The sequence below is a fragment of the Podarcis raffonei genome, chromosome 5 (assembly GCF_027172205.1).
Source record: "Podarcis raffonei isolate rPodRaf1 chromosome 5, rPodRaf1.pri, whole genome shotgun sequence".
Lineage (NCBI taxonomy): Eukaryota > Metazoa > Chordata > Lepidosauria > Squamata > Lacertidae > Podarcis > Podarcis raffonei.
Window position 1 is genome coordinate 60,296,349 of NC_070606.1, and position 14,485 is coordinate 60,310,833.

At 43.8% G+C, this 14,485-nt stretch overlaps 1 protein-coding gene across 3 annotated transcripts in view; it reads right to left on the bottom strand.

The window, feature by feature from the left end:
• The window catches only part of HPSE2 (heparanase 2 (inactive)), a 113,237-nt gene that overhangs the window by 91,816 nt on the left and 6,936 nt on the right, over nucleotides 1-14,485 (bottom strand). For all 3 annotated transcript variants that reach the window (XM_053389543.1, XM_053389544.1, XM_053389542.1), the window contains exon 3: nucleotides 3,672-3,833. In XM_053389543.1, the coding sequence (XP_053245518.1) occupies nucleotides 3,672-3,833 (162 nt within the window). The remainder of the gene's footprint in view (nucleotides 1-3,671; nucleotides 3,834-14,485) is intronic.

Genomic DNA, 14,485 nt, shown 5'->3' on the forward strand with positions numbered 1-14,485 from the left:
TCCTTTTAATTGTGCATTCATGATTATTTGTGCTCATGATGCTTTTCGGGTGGCCACACATGGCCCCACTTTCAATACTGTTTGCACCTGCGAATGTTTTGGAGAGGTGATACCGGTGCGCCCCTGGTCAGTGGCTATCCTGTAATTTCCTGCCAAAACCCTGTAACTTTTTATACCACAAGTGTTCTGTTTATTTTTGTCCCGCTTTTGTTGCACTATAGTCGCTCTGGGCAGCAATAATGTGGTAGCATTGAGGGGAAATCACAGAACATACTAACGCAGAATAAACCCACCAATAAGGCAATATTTTTTGTGTGAAGAACACACCATGCTGTAGGGGCCCCTTGACACTGGTACAGTTTACTCCTTACACCTCACTCTGCCCCAGAAAACCCCTGCCTGATGCATTTTTCTCCTGCAAGTATTTGTCCTCTGATCCTGAAGGAGCAGGTGCAATTGCCCCCTCAGCCAGTCATCTCATCCCATCCCATACACACAACCAAAATGATAGAATCCATCATAGGAAAGAGAAATATTTACATGGCTCTGTCTAGTTATATGTAAATATTATGTTCTACCCACTAAGAACACAGAGCTAAGTTACATTTATGAAATGAGAGATTAAACCTCCTAACAATTATCAGGCTACATCGATTTCACCCAAGGAGGCTGCGTGCAGCCCTGCCACTTGAAAGACGTTTTGCCTCACAGAGGCACCTGGAGCCGAAATCTTCTATCCTCCCAACATAAACACACTTTAAAAGGCCAAGAGACTGCAATAACCGGGTGCCCCCTCGGGCGCTAGGTCCCAGGCAAAAATGCAAGCAATGCCCTAGGCCTCTTTGAAACTGCCGTGCAGACTAGCACAGGAGGGGAAGACCCTCCCTTCTGGGGGAAGTTTGTTTACTGGAGAGTAAGCAAGTTGTCAGGGGAGATTCCAAGAGCTCAAGTGGGAATAAACAGCTGAGGGGATTATGTTACACAAAATGATAAATGGCTTGAAGGGATCCTGCCCAAACATCATGCAGGCACAAGTCTGGGGATCTGTCACAGCTAGGTGTCTTCTCAAGAGACTGGGAAAGCCTCCAGCCCTGGATGCCTCCTGTTTTCTCCCCACAAAGCATGGGGCGCTGTCATGTTCAAAAGGCTGGCATAGATGTTCATGTCACACAAACTCAGCACCCATCCAAAAACCTTGGGAACTAGGGATTCTTTTTAAACCTGGGCCTCGTTTCTGGTGAAAACCTGGGCACTTCTTGGTGGGGCTTTCCGCTGCCACCCACTGGCCAGAGGTGGGAGAACTAGATCCTTCTCTTCCGTCCTCCCACTAGCCAGGCAGGACATTTACGAGTGCCCTGCAGCTCTCCCCACTACCTCACAGCCTGTCAGTCATTCCAGGACCCATTTCATGGATAATTCAAACAACACCCGTAATAGAAACAGCCACTCGGCTCCATCTGGACCATTATCTCTTTTATATTTGCTCTTTAATATTTACTGGGTTCACACAAAGTGCATGTGCTGCTTTGGTTTCAAGGACACCAAATTTAGTAATTGCTGCATCCCTTCTACTAAAGCAAGTGAGGGCAGGGAGAGGGGGAAAAGCTTGAAATCCTTGCACGGCTATTTTGAGGAGTGCTAAAGAGCTACAAAAAGACTTGTGTTGCTTGTTAGGGCAGAGGCCCAGGGTGAAAGTCGTCAGACAATTTCTGCTAGGCCTGCTAGCGCTCCTCTCAACCAAGTGCATCTTAGAGGAAGGCAGGAGTAGCTGTTGCCTCTTGAAGAACAGCATCCGAGGGCTACATCTCTCATAAAAACTGCAGCCCCCCATCAGATTATTATTTTTTTCAAATAAAGGGGAGCTTACTTCACAGGTGGCCAAATGCTCGTCTGAAGGCTGGTTGCACCCAGCAACGTAGCTAGCTACAGGCACCTAGAGATGGGCAAAACTGTCAATTTTGGTCTCTTGTTTTTCCAGTCTCACATTCACCTCTTGGCATTTACATATCAGCTTACAGTTTTTAAAAAAAAATGTTCTCACAAAAAAAGGATCAACATGTTAATGTGAGCTTCTCATATGCACAGTTTTGTGTGTAATTTTGCATAACAGACATATTTTTGCAACCAGTTTTCTCTAACGCATAAAAATGCAGCATATTAGAGAAAATTGGTTGCAAAACTATGTCTGTTACACAAAAGTACACACAAAACTGTGCATATGAGAAGCTCACATTTTCACTGACATCCATTTCTAGACATACCTCCCCCTAATGTGCATATTTTAATACACACCATACAAATGGAGAACTTCATTGCAAAATTTGGCAAAGCGAAAATTCCAATGGACAGTTGGTTCATAAGTTCAAGTATTATTTAGGGAAGTACAAATTAGGTAACTTAAGATTTCTCTCCCATCCCTACTAGTAACTTGATCATATTTTAATCAATGTGTGTGCAGTAAAAAGCTTGCCTTTAGTTTTTTGTTCATACGGAGAATGTGTTAGTTTGTTCTCTGAATGATATGTCTCTCTTTGGCTTTGAATGTGGAAAGGTCAAATCCAAGTCAAATACCTTTCTGGTCCCCAGATCACTATCTGAAGAATAGAGTGGCCCTTCCAGAGAGGATGCCTGTCCCTGGTTTATGCCTAGGATGTGTAATAAGAGATATTTAAATTGAGGCACTCCAGTCCCAGCAGAAACCTAAGATGAGTCAGGAATATGACATATAGAGAGGTGCTGCCAGATGAAAAAGGATATATCTTCCTACTCACTACCAAGTCCAATTCAGTTTGTTGGTGCCAACCTTTAAAGCCCTAAATGGTTTGGGACCCAAATACCTGAAGGCAAGCCTCTCCTTGGTGATGCCCCATTTGTGGAATGTCCTCCCATTACATACCCAACTGGCACAGACATTGATATCATTTCTGCACCATATTAAAACTTACCTGTTCACTCAGGAATTTTAAATGTTTGTAAGGGAATGGTTGTTTTAGCCTATACTGCCCTTTCATAATTGCCCCATGTGTATGTATTTTTATGGGCTTATCTATTGTTTCGGTTGTTTAATGTCATACCCTGCTGCCCTGGTATCAGTTCTGATAAAGGGTAGGCTATATACACATATTTTTAAATAAATAAATACTCATGGAACAGCTATTTTTCACTTCATTTTAAAGGGCATGTGCTAATCATTTTTCTTGTTGTTCTGGCTGCATCAAAACGCTGCTCAAAGCCACAGATCACCTCTTGCTGCTTAAATCAAATCCAGGAGTCTGTCTGTGTCCCAAGAAGCTGTTAAGCAACCCAACCTATTATTGCTGTTATATGAGACCATCAAACAGAAGAATGAACACACTGTGGGTTTTCCTAGTATTTATTCCCCTTCTCTGACTTCTATCTTATTGGGCACAGATTTTGGTTTATGTGTAACACGGTCAGATTGTCGCTTTCTCTTGCATTCTGAAACTGGCAACATCCAAGTTGCCAGCAAAGTGGGGAGACACACTCTAGATTACATTTTAATTTGTGTAACATTTCCTGCCGACTGTGAGCTGCCATGGCTCAGGAGCCACCTGCTTTCTCTTCTCACCATGAAACAAGCAGCAATTTGTCCTACCAGAGTCTCAGCAATGAGGGCAGATCCTTGGCTCATGATGGCCTTGCAACCTTACCTGTTAGCGTGAGATTGGTGTAAGTGTTGGAAAACTGCTCCTTGAGGAGAACCAGGTGCATCTGAGCTGCCTTTTCCCTCTGTAGCTCCAACATGATGTCTGGGTGCTGGGCAATCTTGCAGCCTTTCTGTTTATCCAAGGCAATATCACTGCGAATGATGTCTGTGGTATAAAAGAACAAAAGGCTCAACAAAAAACTCACAGCTTTCGGTCCTTAGCAAAAGTCTCTACTCTTTAAGTTGAAACCAGACAAACTTGCCTGATGGGCAATGCATTCCCACCTGCCCCTTGCAGGTCTGTGCTTCCTTCCAGTCAATCTTCCTCAGCATCTCATGACTCTGTCAGCTTCAGACCCCTGACGGCCAGCATTTTCATTCACCATTCATGCCGTCTTTCTAATGAGAAGTTTTGCTTGGACCAAGCCTGCACAAGTTCTGAGTCACCAAGCCAAACACAGCAGCACATGGCCATTGACAACCTCATGTTTTTGCACCATGGCAGAACCTCACAACATCAGTCATACCAACAGGGGCTTAGTCATGTACACATCTCCCAGTGGGATTCATGCTATAGCCAACCAACAGAGTCTTGCTGCTGCTGCTGCTAAACAAAAACCAGAGTAATGTAAGAGTTATGTAAGAGTATAAATGGCTAGAAATATGACATTTTAAAATACAGAAACTGGTGGAAGAGTATTTCAATTGCCCTGAGATATTTTGATGAAGGGCAGTGTGTGTGTGTGTGTGTGTGTGTGTGTGCGCGCGCGCACGTGCGTGTGTGTGTGTGTGTGTGTGTGTGTGTGAAAGAGAGAGAGAGAGAGAGAGATTTGCCAAGGCACTTCAGATACAACTGAAGAATAAGGCTGCCTGCAGCATAAAACTACTGAGAGTTTATTAGCGAATTTGGGCTCAGATGAGATGGGGCATTTAGGTGTTCCATCGGCATAATAATGAAAAGCATGTTAACATGAGATGTACTGTTGTAAATGGGTCACTTTGTTGTTAGCGTGTATACATTTGACTCTGCCTAGAAATGTAAAAGACCTATTGATACCTTTTGCATTTTGGTTCTAGTATTAAAATATTTTCCCCTCTGTTCAGGTCTGTGTGTGTCTCTCTGTGTGTATCTACCAAGTGAGAAAGTGGGCCCTAGTACCTGAAAGCTTAGGCCATGATAATTTCTTAGGCTGCAGAGTGCCACAGGATTTTGTTGGTTCTGCTGCAGCAGACTAATATGGCTACCTGTCTTGATAACGGGGAAATAGAACAGGAAGACCCCTGCAGGACATCACAGGAAAGGTATCAGTGAATAGATGAGCAGCTTCCCATCAGCATTCCAGAGACCTTGCAGGACTAAGTGGAATCACTCAAGAGTGGTCTCACAACTTCCCACTAGGTTATATAGTCATCATGTCACAAACACTTCATGATCAATACTTGTAAAAGACCACAAATTAATGGAATAAAAGAGTGCTTGTCAAGGTGCAAGAATTTATGACCAAATGCCAATCAGTGCTGTCTCAGTCCCATGCTCAGAACAATAGTCACAGACTGGAGGCTATCTGAAGGCAAGGTTTCTATGCGCAGCTAAGGTTTTGCCAACAGCCATATTTTTACATTCTTCCCGGAATAATTAACAGTCGCTGATGAACCTCTCAATGCTACCAGCTAGCCTGCTCAGGAAGAGAATTTAATGGCAGGCAGGGGGCTACCCACCACTGGTAAGTGAGTGAGAGGACCTCCTCCCTGCAGTGATAGATGGTGATTTAAAAACATTCCCTTATTTGGTGCACCATGGTCAGCCCTTTCTTAAAAATTGATAATTTCTGGGCATGCCTTCATAAGGTGACATCAGGCTGCTGAAATAGAGGTGGCCCTGAAACAGCTGTACAAACCTGTTGATTGACTCTGCAGATTAAAATTATGTTTTATGCCAGCCCTCATTCTGCGTGCGTGAACCCAAAACCAGCACAATTCACATTATGCATGAAGGGCATCACTTTTACACACACAGTCCTTATTCATCTGCTCATGAAGTTAAGAGAAGAGAGGGAACAAAAATCATGTGGTCTAGTTGCTAGGCAACTAGCTGAGATATTTTTCTCCCTTCCTCCTTGCCTCACCCAGTATCATTTAATCCTTTAGGTTTCATGTAAATAAACAGATATGACCAGGGAATATAGAACAGCACACATATTCTAGTGTACAGCAGAACCTCATGTTACGTACCGTCCTCCTTACAAATGCTTCGGGTTACGAGCTCCACTAACCCGGAAGTAGATGCTCCTGGTTGCAAACTTTGCCCAGGGATGCGAGCGGAAGTCACACACCAGTGGCGCAGTGGCAGAGGAAGACGCCATTAGCGAAAGCGCACCTCGTGTTAAGAACGGTTTCAGGTTACAAATGGACCTCCAGAATGAATTAAGTTCGTAACCGGAGGTACCACTGTATCTATAAATCATGCAAGATAAGTGTGTAGCTGAGTCAGACTGAAGTGTCCACTTCAAGTATCTGATTATGGGTGTCATGAAAGGCCACCAAATTGAGATAGATGAGAGAGAGAGATTAGATAGATAGATAGATAGATAGATAGATAGATAGATAGATAGATGATAGATAGATAGATAGATAGATGATAGATGATAGATAGATAGATAGATAGATAGATAGATAGATAGATAGATGATAGATAGATAACACATTACTACCAGGGATGGGAAGAGACACCTGTGAGAATTTCTGCCTCAGGTGCCAAAATAACTTGTCTAGCTTTTGGTACTCTGCTCATTGACTTATAGAGGGCACCATTTGTTGCTCCATTTGAAGAGGCTGTTCCTGTTCCTTGTTTACCTTCAGCATGCCCAGTAGAAAACCTGTAAGATAGGCTGATTATCATTCCCGTTTCACAAAATTAGGACTCATGAGCACTGTCTAACCCAGTCTTTCTCAACCTTGGGTCCCCAGATGTTGTTGAACTACTAATTCCACCATCCCTCACCACTTGCCCTGCTAGCTAAGAATGATGAGAGTTGTAGTCCAACAATATCTGGGGACCCAAGGTTGAGAAAGGCGAGCCTAACTAAATTGAGTCCAGTCTATACTTTCTTTTAAAATAAAAGTTATATTCAATTCTAATGGTGGACCCATTTCAGGGAAGACAATTGGAATGCTGCAGTAACTAAGCATATAACCAGGGAGCCAGGAAATCCTTGGTTCAAATCTCAACTCAGCTCATTTGGTAGCCAAGTTCAGAAGAAGAGTTTGGACTTGATATCCTGCCTTTCACTGCCCTTAAGGAATCTCAAAGTGGCCAACAATCTCCTTTGGAGAATGTTAGCTGCTTTGAGACTCCTTTGGGTAGTGATAAAGCAGGATATCAAATCCAAACACTTCTTCTTTCCCTTCCTTCCCCACAACAAACACTCTGTGAGGTGAGTGAGGCTGAGAGACTTCAGAAAAGTGCGAGTAGCCCAAGGTCACCCAGCAGCTGCATGTGGAGGAGGGGGGAGGCAAACCTGGTTCACCAGATTACGAGTCCACCACTCTTAACCACTACACCATGCTGGGAACTATGGGAAGCCACAGTTTCCTATTATGTGAACGAGCTGCAACAAGTCTCAGGCTGGTGCCCCTTACCTTTTCATGCGTCAGAGAAGGAGACAGGAAACATCCACTTCTGGTTTTAAACTGACCCCAATCTTCCATTATGTTTGAATTCAAGGATCTGTGGTTTGTTTAAGCCAGGGTTAGGAACCAGTGGCCCATGGGCTGGAACCAGCCTACAGAGACCTCTGTAGGTGCCACTACCCAATATATTGTGGTGGCATCAAGCAAATCAAGCAATGCTGATGCTGTCACCACATTCCTTCAGGAGCAATTTCACTTACTTACTTAAAATTCAATTATTCAACCATATACCGTAAATACGATGTTCACAAATTCCAACTAATATAAATTTCTTAATTATTTAAATTAATATTTAATCATTAGTCAGAATACAATAATCTGCTTATGTTACTGAAATTTTCCATATCCATAAACAAACACCAATATGCTGTAAAACTGTATTGTTCCTATAATAGTTTTTTTTATTATCAAAATAATCCATCTTGCCAACTCCTCCTAGGTTTTTTCCTGTCTTTAATCCAATAAATTAACTTTCCTGATTTCCCAACATTTGATATCCCAATTCATTATTGTTGGGGCTTCTCCACCACCCTTACCCCACCCCCCATTCTGAGCAATTATAATTATGACTGCCAAAAGAGGGGGAAAGTTATTATTTTTATTTATTGGATTTATAGCTCACAATTCCTCCCAAGGAGGGTAAAAGCCAGCTGAGATGGTAGAAGGAAGGAACTAGGAACAAGAAATATAGGGGGGAACAGAATATGAAGCTGGGTAAGGAAAAGGACACAAAAATCCCATCCACTTTGTCTGCTCTCAACCCATCATTTTAACGAGTTAAAACTACCTAACTGTTCTTCCAGGAAACCAGACTCTTAGCTGGTTTGTCCTTTAGCCCAAATGCGTGCATGTTTACTTGGGAATAAGTCTTACTGTTGTCAGTGGGACTCACTCCCACCTAAGTGTGCAAAAACTGACAAAGAATTAGCCCAAAATCTCATATGAAAGATGGGGGTTGGGTTGGTGGGTTGAGCTCTGCCTAGAACTCTTGGACTTGGTTGCAATACAGCTATGGATCACCAGGTCCTTGCAGTGAATGTTGAATCATGACTATGTGCAACCATCCTGTGTGCAGTCCTTGATACAGCAGACTCACAGATGGATGCAGTATGAAGGGAGCACACCCGTGTGGCAGGTGGGTGAGCTGCGGCTGACTGCAGGACACAAAATCCAGAGTTTGGGGGACTGGAAAAGCAAAGTAAAGGGCTCCTCACACCATAGTGCAGAGGCACAATGAGGCCTTCTGTAGGCAGCATGCTCCAGTCACCCTATGTTATCTCAGCATATCAGCCCAGGGTAGGTTAGAAAGCTCCCGCCTTCACAATAAGGCACAGACCAGGGGAGTTGGAAGTTCTGTCCCATTCCAGCCATGGCAGAAGAGTGCACTATGCAATCTGGGTTCAAAGCATCCCAAATAATTTCCCAGAGGGAGACCCCCTTTGCAGTGGGAGGAGAAATTCCAGCAGAGATTAGTACATCTCACACCCCATCCATCAGCCTTCTCTAAACTGGTATCAAGGGACAGACAAACATCCTGCCAGTATGAGACAGAGGGAGCGTGTGAGTCCACAGAAAAGGCTTTCCTCTGTGGGTGGAGCCCTGCATTCCTTTGGGATGCCTAAAGACCTGAGTGAATATTTCCCAAGAGCTAGAATGCCCACCACATAGCAATTGCCCAAAAATTACATTGAGGGGGGCTTTGTTTAAACTTTTCAGACTAATCCCAAATGAATTTTAAAAGAAACTTTAATTGTACCTTCTGTTCAACAAAAAACAAACAAACCCCAACACGTATGGAAATAAGTGAGGCAGGGCGACACTGGAAAGTGAGACATCCTGTAGGGATCAAACCCACTGTCTCTTGGTCATCAGACAAGAGAGCCAGTAAATGGAAAGCTGTAAAGCTTTGAAAATAGCTAGTTAAAAAGGTCATGGTCATTAAAATGGCTTCTGTGATTTCTCTCAGCTCTCTGGCCAAGTTTTTAGAAGTATTCGGTGACTAGGGTGTCTGGGCCTTGGCATAAAATCAGATAAGGTGAGTATTTTACCCCAAGGGGATTTATGCTAACTACCATAATGAAAAGCTGTTAATTGGGTGGGGCCATGGGGGCAGGGAGGATGTATTTGTTCTGGTAAATGTGTCTGTTCCTGAGCAGACTCAAAGGCTCAGAAAGTTGAATTAATCATGCAATGACAAGAAGGTTTTTTGGACCAGACTAAGTCAAATTTATCTTGGTCCTAAAACTATAATCTCTCTACTATACTCACCACTAAATTGCCTTTAAAGCACATACAATGTTGGGCTTCTTCATTCTTTAAGGATTTCTTAGTTTAGCCATTTCTCCTGATATGCTAATAGGGCAACTTAAGCTAAACTAAAAATAACCAACATATAAGAAACCAAAGTAGACACAGTTTGCTTATTGCAAAACCAAGAATTGTCACAAGCAGTTGATGTGAAAGGCAGCACTTGACCTTCCTTTTACACTACAATTTATTGTGTCTTTCCTCCGTTCTTTTTTGCCTAGTTAGTTGCACTATTCAATTTCTGAAGGTAGCACAAGTTCACTAATGTAAGAACTGTCCAGCAAAAGCTAGACAAACTACCTATCCAGTACCTATCCATGCCGGATTTATGTATAAGCTAAGTAGGCTGAAGCCTAGGGTCTCTAAATCTAGAGGGCCTCGCCAGCCCTCCCGCTCCCCAGTGCAGTCTCCCCTCTCCCAAAATTGCAAACCCAAGACTTCATGCGAGGGCAGGGCAACTCCGGCCTCTAAGTCTAGGGGGCCTCACCAGCCTGCCCTCTCCCCAGTACCGCAATCTCCCCTCTCCCAAAATTGCAAACCCAAGACTTCATGTGAGGGCAGGACAACTTGGGCCTCTAAGTCTAGGAGGCCTCGCCAGCCTGCCTGCTCCCCAGTGCAGCAGTCTCCCCTCTCCCAAAATTGCAAACCCAAGACTTCATGCAAGGACAGGGCAACTCAGGCCCAGCAACTATTAGACTCAGGGCTAGGCAGTGGGGCCCAATTTGAAGCAGTGGGGCACAACTTGAATCTTTTTTTGTAGGGCCCCAGTTCACAGCCCAAGTCTGCAAAATCTTATGGATATAAATAAAATCCATCTAGATTGCCCTGGTGCAGGGGTCCCCTTAGGAGCGGCCCGCAGGGCCCAATTTGGCCCAATTGCTCCAATTGCCTTAAGGTCAGTACTGATGAGACTGTGCAAGGGTTGGACTGGCAAGCCCAGCACCTTCTAGGTCCCTGGTGTCACCATTCAGAGTACAGACTCAAGGACTTGTTATGGAAATAAAGGGGGGCACTTATTGGAAATCAGTTTTGTCACCTCTTCCCCCCCAAACCCTGAAACAATGACCCCAGCCACCTTTTATTCACAGTTGCATAAGCACTACACTACAGCATGGCCATAAACTTGTACGTTCAACTGCTGAAATATACACCCAATATGCAGCAATGGAGATTTATGTTACTGCTTTATGAATGAACACTGTGTTTTAAGAATGGGCTCTGTATTTTGTGAATTACCTAAGAGCCACCAATAGGGAGCTCTAGAATCTGACAGCTAACCAACTGGGTACTACCAAACAGCGACCCCTATTGCTGAAAGTAGGTAACCAGCAGGGAATGCTTCAGCTCAGCATTCGCACTATTGACTGAACACCCCATGCTGTGCAGATAATGGAGAAAGCTCGTAAATTGTATCCCTTCTGGTATCCTGGCCAACTCTATTATGCTGGTGTAAACCCTGGTGCACCAGAAGCATAGAACAGCAGCAAATAAAATCCGCTCATAAGTCAGCAACTGATAAGACTTGTCAACCACTTCTTCCAAAGTCTTCCTAAATTATAAAGCTTCAAAATACAGGCCAAAAGAGAGCAGGTCTGGGAAGAGCAAGGCATACAATGGGCACTACCAATGAAAAGGCCCTGATCCATGTAACTCCTGCTCTGTCATTTGATAGAGTGCCCACTTGCCTTCCTTCTTAACATGGAATGCTCTCTATTGGAGTCTCCAGGTCCAGTACAAAGACCATATGAAGGGAGAGCAGGGACCTTGAAGTTCCCAACAGTTGTTAATCAAGCAAGCAAGCACACAGGTCACCTTTGTCACAGTCAGGACGCCTATGTCCTGGCCAGGCCTGCACCCAATCTTGTTTTTGTACATTCTTGTTTGTCCTCAGTAACCAAAATTATATTATCAACATATACAAGCAGAAAGGTTGTTTTCCTTCATTTGCAAGGAAACGTACAAAACCAAGTGGCTCGAATAAAGAAAAGTTCCAGGGTGGCAACAGAAAGCAAACTAAAAATGCTTTTGCAGTTCATCAAAACTACCTAGCGATATCAAGTTATAGGAAAACTGATGCTATTAACAGTAATCCTTCTAGTTGGTTAACAGGTTTGGCAACTTCCATGTATATGACGTGTGATGCTAATTATTTCCCTCCAAGATTTAAATGATAATTAATCAGCGGCAGCTACAGGAGAGCTATGAGATTCAGGTGAGGGTCAGATGCCTTGTCAATCCCAGCAGGTATATAAAAGGCCGACCTGGCCTGCCCAGGCCAATAAATTATAATCAGAATAATCACAACCATCAGTTTGACATTTAACTCCAATGAAGGCCTGGGCAAACAGCCAAGTCTTTAGCTGGCGCCAAAAGATCAGCATCAGTGGCAGTCATATCTCTGCAGGGAGGATGTTCCAAACCAGGGCACCACCACTGAGAAGTCTCTCCCCCATGTTGCCACCAAACAAGCCTCAGGAACTAGCAGAATGGGCATGAGATGGTTGTTTGGGGGAAAAGACAAGATTATAAATGGCCACAAAAGCTGGACATTCCTTTTCCTGTGTCTGGATCTCCAGCAGTCTGCACATGCATTCTGGATCTCCAGCACTCTGAACATGCATTCTGTGGCTTGGGCAGTCTCCTCTTATATACCTGCTGGGATTGACAAGGCATCTGACCCTCACCTGAATTTCATAGCTCTCCTGTAGCTGCCTCTGATTAGTTATCATTTAACTCTTGGGGGGAAATAATTAGCATCACACGTCATGTGCAATCCCTTGGCATATATAAGCTCCACACAAGTAGACTGGAATGAATGCTCAATAAACAGTTCATCTAGAAGAGCCCTAAGAGCCTTCTGGCACCTTAAACGTGACATTTGTTCATCTACATTGAGCCACAAGGCTTTTTGTCATTTTTACACCTGTTGCCTGAAAATTGGGAATAAAAGTTAGTTCCATAATGGCAGGCAGTGCTCCAAGAAAGCAAGCCAACAAAACTATTCCTACTCAAGAAAAATGTGGTACTTGACATGGTTTAACAATGATTGATCTGAAGGTGCAGCAGGATTTGCAATAGTGGCCAGGACAATGCAAAGCATTGTACAGAAGGGAAAGTGTGCATTTCCCCTTCATACATTTCCACTATTATCTGAAGGGAAGCAGAAGGTATTTCCAGAGCAGCCAGCAACAGACCCATGTTTGCAGAACACAGTCTGTACATTAGGTTAGATGTTGTTGCAAATACGGATCTCCTCATCACATGCATCCATGCCATGGCCAGCCAATTTGTCTTGAGGGTGTTGCAAGGATCTTTGCCTCCCCTCGCCCACAAAAAAGAATGGTTCTCTGTAACACTCTGTGGGAAGAAGGTCCTGTCTGCAATTCCAAGAGCCTGTGCAGGGGAGCCAGTAAGAACACTGGGCCTGTGGGCAGGAAATCCCCCTCACCACACCTTTCTGATTTACACTGATCTCTGATACACACCACATGTGTCCCCTCCCTCCTTCCCCCATTTGCAATGGTTCTGTTCCACATTTAAGTGATGAAAAGTTAAGACCTGTGGTTACAACTTCTATGAGAAACTTCATTTTGAAGGGCTGCTACATTTCAACTTTATTGCCAGGAGGGAAAAATGGAAGAAACAAAAGGCCGCAGTCACTCAACAGCAAAGAAACCTGGGCGAAGACATTTAATAAGTGTAAGTTCCCTACCACAACTTGTTGAAATATTGACCTTTGGGCTGAGCGAACACTTATTTCTGCAAATGTTTAGTGTGAACCAACCACAGCTCTTGGTCAGAGAAGTTTTATGCTACCGATGAGAAGTTTCTCCTTTAGCTTTTAAACTGCAGTGGCCTCAACAAAGCAAGTTTGGGTGGGAAGGAGAGAGGGAACAGGCAGAAGTACGTATATGTGAAGCAGGATGCGGGGGGTGGGGGCACTTTATCCAAGCCTGCAAAGAGAATCTCAGGTTTGTATCGCCTCTTCTGACTGAGGTATCTGCATCAAAAAGAACCCATAGAATGAAAGAAAGGAACTGGGGCTGGAAGCCTCTTGTCCAGGCAGACAAGATCTCTATGAGACATCCTCTCTGTTGCCGACCTACCCGCTGAGGTCTGTCTGGGATTAATTGGCTTCCTCAGTAATGACTTATGGAAAATCTTCAGCTAACAGCCTCCTGGGTCACGCAGCCAAAGAAAGGCTGAAAGGGGTGTGTGTGCACGCACGTGGATCTTGTTACTTTCCTTTGGAATTTAAAGTCTGATTCCTCATTTGTTTTTCTCCAGACCAGAGGTTATCATCTTAATACCGAAGGTGCAGTTCACAAACCAACTCTTGCATAGTCTCTGTTAAAAGGACACTCATCCTAAAAGTCTATGAACTTAAAATGATATACATTTGCATCTCTAAATTTAGATTCTAGTGATGCATTTTTTGGTTTATACTGAGAATCGCCAAGTGTGGATTATGTTGTTCCTTTAAGGCAGTGGTTCTCAAAGGGTGTGACAGGCCACACTGGAGTTGCAGGGGAGGATGGCAAATGTGGCAGGAAGATTCAGGGACAATCAGTATTATATTTTGGGAATGATTCATGTTCTTATGTAGCTGCATTGTTTTATACTTTCTGGATGTCTCATGATCACATTATAAAGTAGAATCATAGAGTTGAAAGAGACCACAAGGGTCACCTTGTCTAACTTCCTGAAATGCAGGAATCTTTTTGCCCAATGTGGGGCTCAAACAGGGGTCCCATCCCTTCTGTAGATGTTTACTTGGAAGTAAATACCACTATTACTGAATGAAGCTTATTCCCATGTAAG